This window comes from Ipomoea triloba, chromosome 6 (genome assembly GCF_003576645.1).
Source record: "Ipomoea triloba cultivar NCNSP0323 chromosome 6, ASM357664v1".
Classification (NCBI taxonomy): Eukaryota; Viridiplantae; Streptophyta; class Magnoliopsida; order Solanales; family Convolvulaceae; genus Ipomoea; species Ipomoea triloba.
In genome coordinates, this window is record NC_044921.1 from 23,147,497 (window position 1) to 23,168,325 (window position 20,829).

General features: G+C 36.6%; 3 protein-coding genes across 3 annotated transcripts; 1 reads left to right on the plus strand and 2 right to left on the minus strand.

Annotated features, from left to right (window-relative positions):
- Positions 1–4,047: 4,047 nt before the first annotated feature.
- LOC116022794 (4-hydroxy-tetrahydrodipicolinate reductase 1, chloroplastic-like) lies at positions 4,048–7,684 on the minus strand. The gene is made up of 8 exons (XM_031263674.1): positions 7,437–7,684; positions 6,971–7,208; positions 6,530–6,663; positions 6,373–6,447; positions 5,625–5,726; positions 4,996–5,105; positions 4,765–4,852; positions 4,048–4,516 (listed from the first exon to the last, which is right to left on the minus strand). Exons 1-8 carry the CDS (start codon positions 7,641–7,643, stop codon positions 4,448–4,450), a joined length of 1,023 nt encoding a protein of 340 aa, XP_031119534.1. The 5' UTR covers positions 7,644–7,684; the 3' UTR covers positions 4,048–4,447.
- Positions 7,685–8,305: 621 nt separating this feature from the next.
- LOC116021964 (tRNA (adenine(58)-N(1))-methyltransferase non-catalytic subunit trm6) lies at positions 8,306–12,542 on the plus strand. Its single transcript, XM_031262500.1, has 12 exons — positions 8,306–8,569; positions 8,758–8,885; positions 9,577–9,697; positions 9,839–9,920; positions 10,000–10,070; positions 10,227–10,268; positions 10,503–10,627; positions 10,960–11,053; positions 11,196–11,513; positions 11,594–11,699; positions 12,012–12,098; positions 12,175–12,542. Exons 1-12 carry the CDS (start codon positions 8,430–8,432, stop codon positions 12,274–12,276), a joined length of 1,416 nt encoding a protein of 471 aa, XP_031118360.1. The 5' UTR covers positions 8,306–8,429; the 3' UTR covers positions 12,277–12,542.
- A 774-nt stretch (positions 12,543–13,316) lies between these two features.
- LOC116023169 (putative HVA22-like protein g) lies at positions 13,317–16,301 on the minus strand. The gene is made up of 7 exons (XM_031264149.1): positions 16,091–16,301; positions 15,246–15,286; positions 15,068–15,166; positions 14,928–14,984; positions 14,767–14,830; positions 14,438–14,647; positions 13,317–14,083 (listed from the first exon to the last, which is right to left on the minus strand). Exons 2-7 carry the CDS (start codon positions 15,275–15,277, stop codon positions 13,712–13,714), a joined length of 834 nt encoding a protein of 277 aa, XP_031120009.1. The 5' UTR covers positions 15,278–15,286; positions 16,091–16,301; the 3' UTR covers positions 13,317–13,711.
- Between the last annotated feature and the right edge of the window lie 4,528 nt (positions 16,302–20,829).

Below are 20,829 nucleotides of genomic sequence, written 5' to 3' on the forward strand. Positions count from 1 at the left end.
CTTTCCTTCTTTCTCTTTACATAAAACTATCCCTGGACCATATAAGCTGCAACGGATCCATCACTTTTATTGGACACCTTATACATATATCTCATATGTCCCCCCTCCCCCCTATACATACGGATGCATATGGGATATTAGATAGAAAAATAAGTTGGAAAGAAATATTATTCATATAATGATCCATACATATATACACAAATTATATAGGGGAGAGTTCTGATAGAAGTAATTTTTTTTTTTTTCACGGATAGAAGTAAAAATTTGATCCATCAATTTGGGTAGATCAATAATGATTGGAGGTGCAAAAAGAATAAGTGAAAAATTAGCAAAAATTCTAGTTTTATAAATAGCCTAGTTAGTCTTCTGTTTTCACCCTTGCAGTCTATAATTACTGTGATCGATTTTTTGGACCGCTAGAGTAAGACTTCCAAAGTGACCCTTGAACAAGACTTTCAAAGTGACCCTTGAACAAGACTTTCAAAGTGACCCTTGAGCAATTGAACTAATAAGTCCGGTAAGGCAATGAACCCCATTTTTTACATTAGTGGCTTTGCTTCTCTAGTTCACATGCGAAATTAAGACGGTGTAGGAGATTAAATAGGAGAGTTTACATTTTCTTTAAAATTGATTTGTTTCATCGGATGATGTTAAAAGCGTTGAAGCCACAATTTCTCAGATGCAATAAATTACTACGATTTATTCTACCACTAAGAGAATTTCAACGATGTGGGACTACGAGATATTTTGCGTGCACGCAGAGTGCCTTCCTTGAGACGCTGTGGAGTTGAAGTTTGTATGGGATCTCTCTGTAAATTTGGCAGATAGTGATTGTTGAAATCCAAGCACTATCCTTCTATATAACATCTTTTTTTAAAGGCGAGGACCGGAAAAATGAGAGCAAATTGTGCCTCAGCTCAGATCACAAGCTAGCTAGCTAGCTTGATATGATCAGATCAACGCACTTGGTGCATATATATATTGTATAGTGGAGGCCAGGGTCCTGCAGATTCCAAGGCCAAGCAAAACGAGAAGCGAAAACAGCCAAAAATATAATCATTTATGTATGTATTGCTCCAAAAATTGGAAGACTCATCACTTTCATGACTTTCATTATCTATATCCTCTTACATCAAATTCAACAAATGTCATCCTCATCTATTGCCTTAGATATAACCCCTTCATCGGACCGATAGATTTTTGAGAATCAGTTAAATTAGTCTTATCATCATATACCATGTGAATGCATGTATAAAAGATCAACAATAATGTCATCTTCAATCATTGTATACATACAAACCTCCTCTTCAATTCGACAGTTGCATGGTACAAGATTTGATTCCTCTATCAAGGGGCGGGAAGTATGTGATGGAGATATTGAACACTTACAAGTTTAAGAAAATAAGCCCAACAAAATTTAGGTCTGGCCTTGATATCTAGGTGAGATTCGATAAGCTACAAAGGCCAGCTCCAGCGATGGACAAGACCAAGAGGTGTGTGAAGTCCATGGCAGTTCTTGAAAGAAATGTGGTCAATGAGGCCGTTGGAATGTGCCCTATCAAATTGAACTTTGCTCGAAGTTTGTTAGGAGTTCTTGTATAAATGCTAGGTACGTTTTATGACATTTATCTTGTTTTGAGCATCAATATACAGATATTCGAAAACATATGAGTGACATTGAGATTTTCGTGATTAACTTCTTCCACCAAGTCTTCAAGGGTAAGAGTGGTCAGAATTGTGGTCCAATCATATATATATATATATATATATATATATATATATATATATATATATATATATATATATTAGGCTTAGCACTTAGCTGAGGACGATGTGAGATGGCATGCAACATGCCAAGTTGACAAGAGAATTAAGAATTCTTGGCCAAGTCCAAGTATCTATATATAGTATGCTTCACTCTACAACTAACTAAAGTCCATCATCAAGAAAACAATTCAGGGTTATGAAAGTCTTAACTCTCCACATGCACTATTTGGATTTTACCCCACTAGTACATCCAAATTGACCAAGATTTTCAAAAAACAAGATAATGCATGTTAGCAAATACATAAAATAAGTACATACATTTATGATTTAACATTGAATATATTTATAATTATATTAGCTGATAAATTTCTATACAAGTTAAATTCAACTTTAGATCAAATGACAATTATTGCTTCGTGGGTACTCGTTCTTATCTAACTCTTAAATATGATTCAGCTCAAATTCTGATCACTCACCTTAATCTGTTATATATTTTTAATATATTATTCATACCTGAGGCATCATATGTGTGTGTATATACACACACATGTATAATTCATATTAATTTTAAAAGTCCATCAGATGTGATTGATCATATAGTCAATAAGAATTCCCAATATGACCCCTCCTCATCACTCTCTCTTTATGTTCATCAACTGCCCACTGGTGGGTTATATTGTTGAGGTTTAATTAATTAGTAATTGATTTAAAGTCTAAACTGTTTGTTATTATTCCTTAGCATTAACATTTAACTATACGATGTATGTGGTTGATACATATATAGGTGGGTCTGACTGTCTGAACCAGGTTCATATAAGGAATTTCCTAATCAGTTGATTAGTTGGTAATGCTGACCCATTTGTTGGAACAGTAAACTGCATTTAAAAATTAAAATTTTTATTTTTATTTTTAAAAAAGAAAAGGCACAGAATCGATGGCCTGGATTGCTTTGATTATTTAAATAAAAAGTTCAGCATCTAAATCGGAGTGGTTAGGGGTCACTGGTCAGATGTCTCCATGTTTGATTAGGCAACCCATTCATCAACAAAGATGTTTTCCACCCAATATATACATTTCTTCCTTTTGATCCATCAAATTTATAAATTATAAGGAAACTTATAAAATGTTGTCCTTAATTTAAGGGAATTGTTTTGAAACAAAATCCGGAATTTGTGTAATACAAAACATTGGAAGTTTGGAACATAACATAAGAATTTTAGTGTTGTTATTATTATTATAAACTTCATATAAAATATAATCATGACGGAGTATAATATGGCATTAAATTATTCAGAAGGAAGTATTTTGTTGCCCTTGAAAATTTCCTTGGTACGGACATGATTAGTGTGTAATTCTAGTTGACTAATTGAGAAAACATAAGGTAAGACCAAAAGAAAATTTTACTCTTTTTATATCCATATGGTGTATGAATGAGATGGTGAGCGTCTCTTCCAACTTAACAAGCAAGAAATTTCAAGTAATTTCAAGTTTGAGGAGGGCTCCTTGCGAGCAGTACGTAAAGACATAACCTCCGTGTTCAGTTGAGTTATCATGATTTACATCCTTCCATATGTTTTGTTGGGTTGGGGCGTGAGAGCCTTTGGAATTGGGTATTCAACCTTTTGGGAATAAAGAAATTCCAAGTTTGAGTTTGGGAGATACAAACTAGGAGGCATTTAGTTCGCATAAATGATAAATATAATATTACCTAGGTAATAAGATTATCTTCCGAGAAGTGGTGTAAGATTACAAAAATATAAAATTACTGTGCGTTTATTGGGATTGTGATGATGTAATATAATACTCACATGGTAATGTTACATATTTGAACTAAACACAACCTAAAAGTTGCTGAGAGTTATGATTGGACAAAAAAAGAATCTTCATTAATGTTTTATAATGTTTAAATGTCCTTACTAATACAAGTAAGATTACAAAAATATAAAATTACTGTGCGTTTATTGGGATTGTGATGATGTAATATAATACTCACATGGTAATGTTACATATTTGAACTAAACACAACCTAAAAGTTGCTGAGAGTTATGATTGGACAAAAAAAGAATCTTCATTAATGTTTTATAATGTTTAAATGTCCTTACTAATACAAAGTATTAGGTGAACACCATTAATGGCAACCGCTCCAAGTTCTTTGAGCTTGGTAACGATTAGCCTTGCATGGGAGCGTTGTTAAGGCGTGACATACTCTGAATTCAGAAAAATAAATAAATCACAAATTTTATTCATTTTTGCCTCTTCCTCAACTAAAAAATAGACATGTTGGGAGGGTTGTACTCGATTACGTTTATCATTATATTCTCCAAAAATGATTGCGCCATGGCCACTCCATAAAGGTTCTGAGAGGAGTGGCGGATAATAGGCAACAAAACACGGAAAACTTCAATCCCCACTAGACTACTTTGAAGCTAGAAGTCATGATAAGCTAAAGTGTTACAAAGATAAAGATAAGAAAGAACGCTTAGCTTGAATCAATTGAAGCATATGCTCCATCTCAACTAAAAGCCTAAGCTGGTAGTTGGAGGTCTAAGCAACATGTGGACCAACATGAGGTTGACTCTAATATCAAATTGCAACATGTGCTTCATCTCAACTAAAAGCTTAAGCTGATAGTTGGATTGCACGTTTATGTTTATATATTATATATATGCTCAACAGAATTTCATCTCATATTACCCTCCTGCAGAACATCAATCATGTCATAAATCCGCTGGTTGGCTTTAGATTTGACCTGCAACGATAGCACATTTCATATCTGTAGTTAGACAGATGTTGAACATTATATGCATAAAAAAATACAGAGCAGGCAGAACAATAATTCATCATGCTCTTTGCTGAACTATGCAAGTTAATAGATTATAATTGTTGTGTCATGTGTGATGTGTGTGCCTTGAAGTAGAAGAAACTGATGGACGATGACAGAACTAATACACGCAACTACTGCTAAACAAATTCAAACCAAGATGGAAGCGTTACAACCTTATTTGCAAGGAAGATAACAGCATCGACAGTACCCTCAGCATATACCGATCTTCCACAAACATTATGCTGAAATTCAAAAGATACCCTGCGGGGAACGAGCATGGGGATCCGACAAGTTAGAATTCAAACAATATTGAATGGGAGAGGAGGAAGGGTTGAGCAACGGGTATTCCTAAAACAAACAGATCGAAGAGGATTAGAGGTCAAAGCTTTGAGATGAGGCATTACGTTCCATCAGGTGAGGTCAGATGATACGAGTGGAAAGCATGACCAGATAAGTGTTCCTTCGGGACACCAACCATCTTAACTTGTTTCTCCGGGTCGCGTATCTGCTCCACCTATTAAATGATAAACAAGAAAGTTAAGATATATGATTAGTGGTATGTGTTGTTGACTTGTAGCTATTAATTTATTAAGTGAGGATGACAGAAAAACCAGTCACATTTGTGCAGCTCTACATGAAAAACCAAATGATAATTATAATGATGGAGAAATAACAACAACAATAGTAGTAGTAGTAATAATAATAATAATAATAATAATAATAATAATAATAATAATAATAATACTAAACTGAAAGTATAGGCTATGAAAGGTACAATACAGCAAATAGCTAGTAATCCCTACTTTAGAAGTCTGGATCTAAATAAAATAAGTTATCTATATCACATGTCTAATAATGAACCAACCTACTAGTATAGTTTCAAGAAAGATCTAGTTTAGGTTGGAAACTATATCTATTTTAATCCAAAGTTAATACAGAGTACTTGAGATTTCTAGTTGCAATTTGCTAATAGAACAAAAGAAAATGGGATTTTCCACAATCTCATTGTGCACCATAAATACAGTACACTAACCTGATCCAAGTCAAACGAGATCCCTAATCTCTGAAAACATGATATGACAGCTTTGGCAGTCCCGGATATGTCCAATTTGCTAACTTGATGAGACTCCACCACCTAATCATGTTTACAGAAGGGAACAATCAGAACTCTAAATGGCATAACTTTTCAATTTCGAGTACTTAACAATTACTCCGTAATATTTTGAGATAGAAAAATCCTCAAGGGAAAATAATCAACTTTCCAGTGTGTAGTCATGATATTAAAAGTAAGATAGTTTAGCAATTAAGCAAATAGGAATTACAGAGAATTGAATTATAGAAATAAAAGCGGTACAACTGGTAATACAGCAATCATGTGTGCAATGCAGAGATAAACAGAATACCGTATCATCTATTGACTGTAGGGAATAAGGATATTTATTTAGGATGCATTCCAGTTTCAAGTCAATTAAGTATTTGTTAAGACCGTTCGTGATTTCTTGTATGAAGTAAAAATTAACTTTTCATTGCAAAGGATCTCTATTCAGCAACACAAGTTACTTTCAATTATAAGCCTCCGCATTTTAATGTAATAAATAAAAAGTAAATGGTATGGACAGAAAACAATAATCTATGTGGTAGTGAAGACTGAGGAGTTGAAAGGTTGTTTGCATCCTATGAACTCACTTTTCTTTGCAATGACCTCATCTTAGAATATTCGCTGGGCTAGGAATAAAAAAGAACACTACTAATGATTCAAAGCGGAGGAATAATAACGATACCTGTAGTTTATACCCAGAGAAAGCGCCTGGAAATTTCTCTGCCATTATTTCCATTGCTGCAAGAAACGCAACAACCTATAGCACCAAGTAGATTATAAGAAATTCATAGACGGTAGGATGTCAGATTTTAAACTTTAAAAAGCACTAGTGTCAATACCTGCTTTCCCATTTGAGGGGAGATCACAGCGTAGTTATTAGAGTCTGACACTGTTTTATACAATGCCTTCCTGTCTCCACCAGTAGTTCCCATCACAAAAGGAACTCCAACTTTGCAATACAACTCTGCATTATCTGTATGTGCAGCGAAGCAACCAAAAACATCAAAAAGAGAAATCCAGAAACAACACATTCTTAAATCTTGATTGCAGGAATAATGACCATCTCATGGTTGAGGACTAGAGATGATAGCATAACTTCCACAAAATCAAAGCACTAAAGGTGCTAAAATGATTGCAAAGAGAGAGAAAATAATTTATATAAGCATGATGTTAAGTAAAATTGAACACCAGTTAAGTACATGCATCCCAATACAAAACCCAAAACAACACATTCCTAATTCTTTCCCTCGTAGAAGTTCCTATACGTTACAAGAACATACCGTTAATAGAAGCAGGAACTGTGTAATCCACCACAACTAAATCTGGATGCTCCTCAAAGATTGATGAAAGAGTGCTCTCTCTGTCAGAGGGACCATGCAATGTAATTTCCTTTCCACCTACCTGAACAATCTTTCCTGAATTTCCCAGACCACTAAATGCCACAGGGACAGGCTGAAGTCCCGCAGAAATGGCAGCTTCAAGAACTGCCCTTCCCATTTTTCCAGTACAACCGTTCACCTAAACAAATGATAAAAACAATATATGGAATAACATGCTTGATTAAACTTTGCATTTGGCAGCAAAAATATAATTTTACGTCTAATTCAGGTATCAAGTACTTTGATAATGCAACATACAGTACTATTGCACGAAAGGTACAGTATTCAGTAACTGAAAATAAAACAAAATTTCCGAGAAATTACAAACATATGCAAAAATACGAGATCGGGTTCAACAAGAAGGTACCATTATCGGAATCGCATTCTTCTGCGATTTAGTTGGCGGCGATTCCTCGAGGCTCTGGAATGGCGCACCGGAGTGGGAAGAGCACATTTTAACCGAAGAATTTCTCCTTCTGATAAAGCTATCACTAGCTCTATTGCTCGTACTCGTAAAAATGGAGTTACAAAGTCCTCCTACGGTATCCACCGGAAGTTTAATCGCAACCGCCATGGATAGCCGCTAATCAATTCGAAAAATACAAATGCATTTAGATCAAAGGAAGCTGAGAAACTTGCCGCCATTGACGGAGGTCGGAGGAAGAGAGTGGAGTCAACGTCTGCCAATGATTGGGCTTCTTTGACGAAGTTAGCCCAATGATGGGTCCATCCCAAAATAGCCCATTCATTAATTTCAGCCCACTTTTGTTATTGAAAGACGGCAAATCACACTATCAACCATGATTTACAAATGTTATTTTTAGTATATTGAAGGATTAGTTTTAATATACTAAAAGTTTTTTATATGTATTATATTAGACGCCATGAAATTGAGCATCATGTCCTTAAATGTAAAAGGTATTTATTTTTTTTTGAGTAGACCTACTCAGGCATCGAACTCACTCCCATCTTTTATGTGGGAGTGTAAATCGGGACATTGAATGCCACTAGACCACAAGGTCTTTAGCTAAAAAATATTTAGATATTCATGATTTTAATTAAGTAAGAATAGATTGTGTATTTTTCCGTAAATTAATAAAGAAAAAATGTTAAAAGCCCAATAACAATTATTGGGCTTTGAAGGCCCAATTACATTAAGGATCCGACTTTTGAAAAGTAGGAAAACCGCCTTTATACGTTATTCTGTTACTATATCATCTTCTAAGGAATCTAGGGTTTATGTCCCCCTGCAACTGGGAATGCTACACCAGTACATATTGACTCTATCCGTCTAAGAATTAGAAGAATAGAACTCAATCAAGGTCACTTTTTTTTTTTTCCTCTCTAAATTAAGATAAAAATGTCCGTAAACGAAGCAATTCCTGAACATTCGTATCAAAATAAAAGCCTTAACCCTAGAATTACCTGGGAAGGTTGCAGTGTCTTGCTTGATATCAACGATGGCGACCGTTTGGTTTTCGCTCGTCTAACTCATGCCTCGTAAGTGTTCAGTACAATAACAGCTGCTACAATACAGTTGTGTATGTGTTTTTCTACGAGTTCATGTGTAGATATATGTTCTGTTGAGTTTCTAACGAATCTAAGTTAGTATTGTGTTTAATGAGGTGCGTGATGTTATTTGGCTTTGTGATGTTACGTTCACAGGGAAGCTTAATTCTATTTTGCAGGAGATTGAAGATAGGGAATAAAAATTACTCCCTTCAGCCTTTGATAGGTTGTCCATATGGGTCTCTGTTTCAAGTGGAGAGTGGAGAAGGAGGACCAATTTTGGCTCGTGTTTCTCCGGCCATTGAAGGTATGCTTATTCAGTCAAGTCTTCCATTTTTATTTTAGTATATTGCTCCTATTTTCATTGTTAACACAGTATTAAGCTTCAAGGAGCTTAAACAGTGTGAGTGCATAAATGCATTATATGGATATTCCCTGTGGAAAGACTCTGTAGTGGCTGTATTAATATTTTAAATTGTTGACAAATTGTTTTATGAAGGAAAGTTTCTTTGAGTGTTACTGTTTATTGATCATCACCATCATGATAATTTTATTTTAGGTCCAAGAAAGCTAATTACTAGTAATTTGCTATCATCATAGATACATGTTCATAAACCATATGAATGTGGTTATCTGTTTACTGTGTCTTAAGCTGGAGAGATTTTAAGCAGCCTCATACTTCCCCCTGTATGAAATTAATGTCAAGCTTGAGTGTTTACCTTTTTGATCAACATTAGGTTATAGCCATTGTTTCTCACATGTGTTTCCTCTGTAAGTCTATACATCCAGTGTTTGAGAGGAGGAAAAGGGTAATGGCTTAGAGTTTAGGAGATTTTGGAATGACTTGAGGGTTTAAGATGGAAGAGGAAGAGAGACTGTTTCTAGCCTTTCTATCAATCTAAAGCATTCAGTTTTCTCTAAATTTGTCCCTTCAACTTCTGGAGCAGTTATTGAGGAAGTGAATACTATGACCTATTCTTCCATGCTTTCATGATCAGGTAATAATCTTGAGGCAGAAAGTGACTCACAAACTACAGATGTCTCCAAAGACAATCGAGCACTAGTTGATAATAACACAGCTCAAAGTCTCACTGGTGAAGATATAGATGAAATGCGGAGGTTTGAATTTCAACTGGCGATTTTTTTAAAACATTAGTAACAAACTAACAACTTAACAATACAACATGCTAAACTTGTACAGTACTTTTTTTCCTTTCAACATTCTGAAATAACTTTAAGCTAATCACCACTTTGATGCAGACAGGGTGCATCTGGGGATGAAATAGTCAAAGCTCTCATTGCAAACAGTGCAACTTTTGAGAAGAAGACTCAATTTTCACAAGTGCGCTTTGCTCATGTTTGTTATTTGATACAGTGTATATGAAAGTAAATCAGAGTTAATTATTTACTCATACTTGCAGGAAAAATATAAGCTTAAGAAACAGAAGAAGTATGCACCCAAAGTACTTCTCAGACGTCCCTATGCACGAAGGTTGACTCCAACTTGACTATTATAGGCTTTTTAAAATTCTTTTCAGTTCATCCTGAAATTTAAATAATAAAAATTTATTCAAGTCTAAATAGTTCTTATATAGTGGAGGAATCTTAACTGTTGCTAACTTGTATTATTTTCCATTCTTCCTTTTAGCATATGTGAGGCATACTTCAAGAAGCATCCTGACAGAACTGGGTAATAAAATTATTGCTGATTGATGTTCAATACTATTTCATTTTTTGCTAATCATTATGTCCTTTTTGTAAGTTCATTATATGCCATTTTTAGGATAGATAAGTAGAAAATTTTATTTCCTATCACATTTAGAAAGATGGAGAGGAACACTAAGCAGTATTTTGTTCTTGCATAAATTGCATTTAATTTTTTAAGTGGATTTCACTTCTCAATTTCTTTGCTTATGATTGTCAGGTTCATGCGAGTGGACACTTTATCTCTTCTGCTTTCTATGGCAAATGTGACTGCACATGCCAATGTACTTGTAGTGGACAAGGTTGGTGGTCTAGTTACTGGTGCTGTTGCTGAACGTTTAGGAGGTATATTATCTGATATATCTATTGATAATAAGTATTGCAGTTGTTTTTTTATTCGCCAATGCACAATATATTTCGTAGACTTTTCCCCGCAATGTGTCCATCCCTCTTTTCCCCCTTAAGTTTAGTTTTTTGAAAGATGATTATATAGAATGTGATTAATTCTGGAATTTGTCAGCTGGAAAGTGAAATTATTTTAGTTGCATTCAATCAATGAGGTCTATGTATTACTGATATCTATTCTATCAACAGTGCTGAATATCGTTAGAAATACTTTTGAATTTATATTATTATATGCTGATTCTTTTAGTTGCTAATTGTAACCGTTGTCTTAGGTACTGGTTATGTTTGCAATACTTATCGTGGAGTTGCACCATATCCTACTGATATCATAAGGATATTTAATCTTAGTGATGAAATTAGTAGAAGGTATATTATCTCTCTTTTCCTTCCTTGAGCAATGGTCTATTTTTGACACCATAACATAAAGATTTGCTTTTATTTTTGCACATTTAGTTTTTGCCACCATTTTATCCTAAGAAATTGATCTTATCATCTGTTTCTCATCTAGAATTGTACATGCGTCATTGGCTGACCTGTGTACATCTCAAACCGGAGCTTCAACATCAGAGGACGGGGTGGACCAGGCATGCAACATCAGAAGTCAGTCAAATTTAAGTAACGAGCTTCTTCAGGAAGAAATCCCATGCACTTCATCTGTTCAATCTGTCGGAGTAGAAGGAGCTGGTGTCTCCTCGGATGATGGGAATATGGAAATTACACCTGAGAAAGTGGGTTCTCCAGTAATAAAACCTTGTAAAGCTCCAAAGGCTGGTGAGAAGGCACCACTGGAAGTAGTTAACTCATGGAAAGAAAATGGCTTTTCAAGGTTGGTATAGTTGTCGGGGTTGTCTTTTTTGCAAATTCAATATATTTAACTTTGTGATCTAACTTCAAATCTATTCCTAGCTTAATTATTGCTGCTCCAGAAATGGACCCTTGGAGTATTATCAAAGATATCCTCCCGCTTTTGTCATTTTCAGCTTCATTTGCAGTCTACCATCAGTATGCTCAGGTAGGTCTGCTGTCTCGTAGATGTCTTGTTTTCTTACAGATAAATCCTGTCTTTTGCTGAACATATGAGACACCAACTCGGAGATTAAAATACCTGGTTACAAGGATTTGTATAAAAAATCTTTTGAGCAATGTACTCAACGGAAAATGTTGACATGTGCACAGAGTTGCACGTTAGTAGTAATGATTGCACAAATTTTTTTTGGCAATTCTAAATCAACAAAATTTCTTCAATGTCATATAGTTTTGCACCATTCTCTATTGGGATGTATACGAAATATAAGTTTTGGCTGACGACATACTTTGATTGCAGCCTCTAGCCACTTGCATGCACAATCTGCAAGTCGAGAAATTGGCAATTGGTTTACAAATTTCTGAGCCTTGGCTCCGTGAATATCAGGTATATGCTCAATCCTCTTTCTGCCCCGTGATTCACTTTGTGCTTCTTAATCACAATGTCATTGGTAAACATGCAGGTTCTTCCGTCGAGAACCCACCCACATATGCAGATGAGTGCGTTTGGTGGGTATATACTGAGCGGTACTCGGATATGTAGCAATGACCAGATGCACAGCTGAATTGATGTATTGTTTCTTCTAGGTTTGTGTCTTTCGCTTTCGAGTAGCAGCATCTTTTTAGCCTGTCTTTGGCTATGATATGTATGCTGAGAGTCATCTTAAGACTGTAGGGGTTATCTCTCTTTGAGTGAGTGATAAGTTTATTCCAGCCAATTCGTACTTGTATTTAAGCTCTGTCACACATTTGGATATTTTTTCAAAGTTACAAATATTTCTTCCCCTGAAGTGGGAGCTATAGAAATTTCATGTTAATTTTTAGTATACTACTTAATGGTCCGTGGTATAATTTGTCGTTCAAGATTGATTTTATATTTAAAATTTTTCAAAAACACCAATTGAAAAATAAATTAGTAAACAATTGATCTTTTATACTTATTGTAAATGAGAAGTTGATACTTTGAAATATTTAGGGCAAAGTCAGAACTAGGGAAAGCTTTAAGAACAAGAATGAAACTTTCCTTGGCATCTAGTCTTATGGAAAACGCTTGTTCCGAACATAACTTTTACGTACATTGACGTAATAATCAATTTAAGCAACGTCAGTAGGTGCAAAAATTCTGTTTTATTTAACACTAAATTTATAGCACCAAATGGCATAAACATATTACCTAACAAATTTAGGCAAGTTATACCAAGGACCATGTACGTAGACCATGCCCCACGTTATAATGATGGACAGAACTACCAGCAGGAGGCAGCAACGTCTTAATTCAATTGGTATAGACCAGGGTTCATATTGTATTGTAACCTGATACAAAAATTCTGTATGTTCTGTATATATAGTTAACAGTTTTTGTACAGGTAAACAAATAACTTGATAATTGTTGACACGTAACATAATAGCTACATGTACAGAAATTGTCAACTACAGGCACAAAATCTGAAAGTTATTTTTGGACCAGGGTCTACAATACAAGGTAAACCTTGGTCCATGGTATTGCGCTTGCGCCATTACAATAAACTAAAGGGTGAAGGGACCACAAGAGAGCTTAAAATTTTAAACAAGAGGGAAAAAACGCAATTTCAGTCTCTAAGTAGAGTTTAGTAAATCAAGTTCATTTCCTAAGATACCGAATATTACAACTTTTACAGTTTGAGTTGCAACATATGATATCTTAAGATTGAAAATCTGTTATTAAGGACCATAAAGGTGTACTATTTTTGTGTAAAGCAGTAGCAGAGGAGTTCCTAGTTAACGCTTGATGTCATGAGCAAAGATTCATTAATAGCCTCCATTTGGTCCTACCCATTCATTTTTGTCAGCCCATGCTTAAAAACCACGGACACAACTTGAGGTAATGAATGAAAGAAAGAAAGAAAGAAATGTGAAAATGTACACATTGTGGACCTATAAAACCATCCTTTTTTACCTACCACCTAAACACATTTCACAAAGTAACATGGTAAGGGACTAAGAGGCCTGACCGCACGATAGTCACTGGTTTGAAGCAGCAAGCTGGGTTTTCCTCGACCTTGCTCTAGTAACTCGAGCAGCCCCTTCCACCATAACAGTATCGGTGGGGGGTTTGGTGCTTTCGTCTGCCACAGAATGCACGGGATCAATCTGCATTGCCTGTGCTTCGCTGGAACTTGGAGCTTTGCTGGTTTCAGCAAGGGGTTTTGTTGGTGTGGTTTTTTGAGCATTCAAGGAAGCAGTGGGCACAGCTGTTTTAGGAGGTGCACCATCTTCAAGTTCGGTTGCAGATTCACCGGGAGCAGCAGGAGGCCGATCTTCAGTTTGTGGCTCTGTTGTTGCAGATTCTGGTTTCTGATTTGGTGGTGCAGGAGGTCGGCCTTGCCTCCGTGGCTGCAATTCAAAGCAATGGCTTAAAAGAAGAATATCTACTAAAATGCAGGGTTCAGTCACAAATCTTATTTAAACGGGAAAAAACAATCAATAAACTAAAGTCACATTGACATCCAATGTCACCAGCTGTGCTGCTCCTAAACATGATTACTACTTTTTAACTTTTCCAACTTAAAAAATGTGCTTGTTACGATTAGTACAAAGGGCTATTGACTTTTCAAAGTTCAAAGACATCACTCTAGATTTATAAAGACTAGATTATCACACTGGTTTTGCAAATGAAAGCTGCAATTAGGCAGGTATAATTTAAATAGACAGAGCATGATTATTATTATAATGCATCCTCATACATACCTGTGCAGGGGGAGGAGATGGAGTTGACTGTGAAGCAATATACTGCAAGACATCAAAAATTCTTGTCTGACCATAACTAGCAGCCTTTTGCCAATACAAAAATACTGCATCTCCAGCCCAAGTCTTCAGTTCCAGCAAATTGCGATCAATCTCCGGCTCATGTCTTAGAACCAATGGCCTAAAGAATGCATCGTAGACATAAGTTGTTCCCTAAAATGGGTACCAAGAAGAAATGAAGAAGAAACCTTTTTAAAATATGGCAAGTGAAACTAATTGAACAAAAGGAAAATGTTAAATCACATGGAGTGACCAACTGAGCATTAAAAAACCTTAGTCTTTGGGAACCACAAGTATATGTAGAATGCCAACTTAGCTTCACTATACATAGGAACCCTACAACAAACAATATCACAAGCAATGAAAAAGAATGTTACAAACACAATAGAAATCCAAATAAAGTATGTTTTATGAAAAACTCTATCATCATTACCATGAGATAAAAGTATCAGCAATTCTCTCACAAACAGTCATTGTAGCAACTATGATCCTGAAAATATTGGAAAGGGTGGTTACTTCTGAGATTCACAACTAGGTTTCTTTAGAGGTTTGAACAAACAAAATGCAGTATACCAATACTGGCACCAAAAGCGAAGTTGCTGGATATCTGGCTTATTCAATTCCACAGCTTTAAAGCACTCATAAGCTGGATATGCATAACCAAAAGCCATCCTGCATGAGGAAAAGTGAAGAACATTTAAGTTATGAAACTGTAAGAACTTGACTTGATACAGCTTATGACAATACATACACAAGGCCTCTGGTGAGAAACGAGCCAATCATGTTGATTTCCTGAAAAGGGAAAGGGTGAAAACAAACACATCAGAGCAGCTTTGGCAAGGATTTTTTTCCCACTTTCACAACAGGAATTTTCACAAATCAGTAGAAAACTAATATGGCTTTTCTAGAAGCATAAAAGCGTGCATTGAATATTAATGCAAAAAATAGTGAAAGTTAAAAAGGTTAAAATCCATGGTTGGCCAGTCGTTTGGTAGTACCAATTGGCTAAAATAAAGTTTCTATATGGACCATTTAATTGCCATAATCATAGAAGTTGAGATACAAAGGATCAACAAAAAACACAAACCAACATACTTTCAAGTTTCAACTACCCAAGAATTGACTTCCTACTAGTTTGAATAAGAAGTGATGAAGAGCAATTTACAAAATAATAAATAGAAATTCAAAAATTCTCTCTACTTCTCAGCGTGTCTGCACCCCAAACAGACTATTGTCATAAATTAGTACTTAGATCCCCCTCTTCGAATTCATCCTAAGACACAGCATTATCCAGCGAGAGTAAATAGACAAAAATTGCATCACAATTTACAAATGAACTGTGCGAACGCATTGCTTCAATACAAAGTTCTATTCTGCTGGAAAAACAGTTACGGAGTTACTGAACAAGTTTACAGGAGTGATGAAAACAACTAGGGCATGATAATCATCTAAGCAGCCACAAAAAAACACAGACAAGTACAATCAAAACCAGTAATCAATCTTCAGCTCAAAATCATATTAGAGAAAAAAGCAATTAAGTATATAAAACCAGGCATCTAAAAGGAGCAGACGAAGAGGACTACAAAATGAAATTACAATTGCAAACTATCTCAAATGATCGGTAGTTGAGAGTAGCGGCGAAGCGAGATGCTCGAATCCGGTGCAGAAGATCCCGGCGAGCAGAAAAGCGGCACCGCCGTACAGCGACGGCGAACCGTTGCGATGTCGGCGGCGATGAGGTTGAGTGTGACTAGAGAAAGCGGAAATGACCGAACTGCCAACGGGTGTTTTGAAATCGAGTAATGTCTATCGTAATTATAAATTTTTGGCCTTTTAAACTCCGTCAGTGGATTTGGTGCGAGAGTACCCACGGTGATAGCGTGAGCATTCGTTTCCGACACCGTTCGATCACATCAACGGTTCAGATTGATTGGGCGCCATGGATTAGAACTTTAGAAGTATAGAACTATTACCTGATAAGCAGTCTTATCCATAAGAAAAAGAGTATAACGTCTAAGTTGGGGCAGTTGGAGATGTTAGGGTCACGGTCACAGAGTGACTAACAGATGAATAGTTCAATTTTTTTTAGTACTATTGATTCTGATACAATGTAGTGTATGTTTATAATTACTTTCACAATATACTAAAATACAAAAAGTCATTGAAACTCAATTTTATGACCTCCCATCAAATTTGAACGAGAAATATTAATTGAATGTAAAAAATTTTTATTAAAAAAAAAAACTCTACAACCACTGATCAAATATATACTTTATGTGAAACTTACATTTTGACCTTAGTTGTCAAATTATCACGAGTAGATAAATCAGCTTAAGTTACTTATAGACCATAATTAACCGACTCAAATAAAAAATGTCAATACTCAATATATAACTTTCACGAGAAATTGAACTTTGAACATTATGATTACTAAACTAACTGTTCCACCAACTTGGATGGTGTTGTTCATATGTGAATATTTTGATCATAAAAAAATGAAATTATCAAGCATCATTAATATAAACTTTACATGATAAGGTACATCTAACAATATAAATGATGAAAAGGATGTTAATAGAAGGATATTATTTGTGTGATTATATTATGGCTTGTTCATTAATTAAACTAAGCTTGATTCGGTTCATTAATTAACTAATAAAACTTTAAATTCTGATAAATTCATTTTATAAATATATACCGAGTAATATATACACGCCCACAACATCATTAATGAATTTGCATTGTTAAATTCTTGGGAGGTGTCTAAAAAAATTTATAAATTTGAACGAGAATGATTATAGTGTATTGCCCTCCAATCTATGCAAAAATTAATTTTCCTATGTATATATTGATGTTCTCAAAATCTTTCCAATAGCTCTAAACAAATGATAGTAAGAATCATTTATGTTTGATGCGGACTCCACCTTATTAACAACTTCTTTTCATTCATTTAATATTATATTTCTATATATTTAATTTAATTGAGAAATTGTAAAGAGTAACGACTAATGAGGACAATTTCATTAGGAGACGTGAATATTTTACTTTTTTTTTTATTATAACAAGAGGAACTTGCAAGTCACTGTCTAAACTGTGCACTAAGTAAATTTTATTCATGTGTAATAACTTACAAACTATACAAATAATGTTGGTAAGACCAAATTCATAACAGTTATGTAAATCATATGCTTCACTCACTTGATTTTTTTTATTTTTTTTTGGATAGGAGACATGAATTTTAAGGAGAAGGGCCAGAGTGCCAGACTGTGACGTGAGAGCTGGTTCCTTCACATTGGGTAGTCGTATTTCCAAGACGAAAGGGCTTCTTAGGTATCAAATCCTCACCCCATAATTGGACAAGCAAATAAAGAGAAAAGTATATTATTGAACCACCCAAAAAGCAAATCTAGGTATATTATTAAACCCCACTATAAGCAATTTATTTCACTCATAATTTAAAAAAAAAATCAATTGACACTTTTTTCATCTATGATTCTACCTTTCTGAAAAAAGTTTTTTTTCCCTATAATTATAGTCTTCTAATATCTTAATTTAATGTATGAGTAATGTTATTTGAATTTTTTACCAATGATTTTGTGTAACATACATTGAACAATTTAATTCATAAATCATTGATAGATACAAAGTATAAAAGATTACATATACTTTGTTGGGTTATAGTGCACATGAAGCTGAATATCATGTAGCCTAGCCTTGAATACGAATTTTTTTTTTTTTTGAAACACTCGTGATTCTTTTACGAGGAGTATATTTTCTGTACTTTCTAAACATTTTGAACTCAAAGAATCTAAACTCCCATTATTCATGTTTGAACCTATCCATTCATTTAAAATAATAATCGAGATGTTATTGTTAGTCATGTAAATAATATTAGACTTAGTATATTATTGTTAGAGTTAGACTCCTAGTATGTAGCCTGTTGTATAGGTAGTTCAGTGTAACCTTATTATCTGTAACTCTCTCTTTCACTGAATCGATCAATCAAGCTCTCATTTGATATCAGATTAGTGTTAGGTATCTCCCGCTTCCTCTCCCCTCTTTTTCCGATGGCCACCAATGATTAGGAACGTACTGTCAGCGCCGCCGCTTCACCGGCGCCAGCCACCTCCCATAATTCTCTCATCTCCGCCCATCACTACGTATCTATAAAACTCACCGCACGTAACTTTCTGTTTTGGCGAACCCAAATTATCCCCTTCCTCAAAGGCCAAAACCTTCTCAGCTATGTGGATGGAACCAACCTGCCTCCGTCGCAGGAGCTCGTCGCTACCAGCACCACGACGCAGCAGCCGGCGACCACTGATGAGGCCTCCTCTCTCGTCGCCAATCCGGCGTACGCTGTTTGGTCGCAACAGGATCAATCCATCATGTCCATGTTGATCTCCTCCCTTTCCGAAGAGGTAATGTACCTTGCGGTTGGCCGCACCACCGCACGGGAGCTGTGGCGATCCATCGAGATGGCGTTAGGGATCCCAACACGCGCTCGATGTCTCAATCTCCTTGCTCAGTTTCAGTCGCTGCGGCAAGGCGACATGACCACCACCGAATATCTTGGTCGAGCGCAACTTCTCATCGAGGACTTATCCTTGGCCGGTCATCCGGTTTCACTGGATGAACAGAACCTCTACGTATTTAGAGGACTCCGGCCTGAGTTCATATCGATGGCGGCTTCGCTCGTCGTTGCCGGCAAACCGGTGACAATTCCGCAGTTGTCGGACTGCTTGCAGGCGCAGCAGTTTATCTACGCCGATGAGCTTGCGCTGGGCGACGCCGTGGTTCCTCCTGGCCAGGCGACGACGATGGCAGCCACCCGCGGTCGCAGGCAGCACGGCAATGGAGGTCTAGGAGGCTGCAATCATCGCGGCGGTGGTGGAGGTCGTGGCAACCAGTGGTCTCACCGTGGTCGCGGCGGGCAGAATCGCGGTGGTGGTGGCGGACGTGCAGGATCGCCAAGGTGCCAAATATGCCGCTCACACGGCCACACAGCAGTCTATTGTTACCGGCGTTACTCCGATCAACCACCGGCGCAGGCTAACATGGCTGCTGTTGGCGATGATGGACTCCCCGTGGATGCGTCGACATGGTTCCTGGACACGGGAGCTTCAGCGCATGCTACTCCGGATCAGTCCATGATGTCGCATTCGGAGAATTATTCCAGTACAGATGTACTCCGAGTTGGTAATGGAGCAGGTTTGGGCATATCTCATATCGGTTTTAACTCGATTCCCTCCGTTTCTAAATCTCTAAAATTATCAAACATTCTACATGTACCGCAATTATCTGCTTCGTTATTGTCTGTTAGTAAATTCACTACTGATAATAACGTTTTCTTTGAATTCCATCCAACTTTTTTTGTTGTCAAGGATTGCCGCACGAAGGCGGTTCTGCTTAAAGGTTCCAGTTCGGGTGGCTTGTACACACTATCCGTTCCCGGGGCTCACTCGGCTTACCTGACCGCCCGGGCTCCTTCTGTCATCTGACATCAACGTCTAGGCCACCCGCATGCTCGTGGCCTCCAGCGTGTCCTTCAATCATGTCCGGTTGCTCCACAAAAATTGAGTTCACCAAGTCTTTGTACCCCGTGTCAAATGGGAAAGTCGTCTAGATTTCCATTAGAACGAATAAAACATTCTAGTTTAAATGCTTTAGATTTGATTTATTCTGATATTTGGGGTCCGGCCCCGGTTATTTCAGCCGGTGGTTTTCGTTATTTTGTGCTTTTTGTAGACGACCATACACGTTATTCGTGGTTATATCCTCTACATGTAAAAACCGATATTTATAAAATTTTGACAGTTTCAGGGCCATGGTAGAACGTTTGTTTTCACGTTCTATCAAGGTCATTCAGTCTGATTTGGGCGGGGAATATCGCCGATTACATAGTCTTTTTCAGTCCCTTGGAATTGTTCATAGACAATCCTGTGCATACACGCACGAACAAAACGGGCGAGTAGAACGCCGTAATAGACACATTGTTGAAATCGGCTTAGCTTTACTCGCCCAAGGGTTTGTTCCACTAAAACATTGGGACTCTGCCTTTGAAACTGCTACCCACTTAATCAATCGGTTGCCATCATTAGTCTTACAGTTTGATACTCCACACTACCGACTGTTCAAAACCCCACCCACATATACCTCACTCCGGGTCTTCGGGTGTCTGTGCTTTCCTCACCTCCGACCCTATAACCGTCATAAACTGGAGTTCCGGTCAACACCCTGTGTTTTCTTAGGTTACCCTACGTCCTTCCGAGGGTATCAATGTTTAAATCTTGATAATGGGAAAACGTATATCTGTCGGCACATCCGTTTTGACG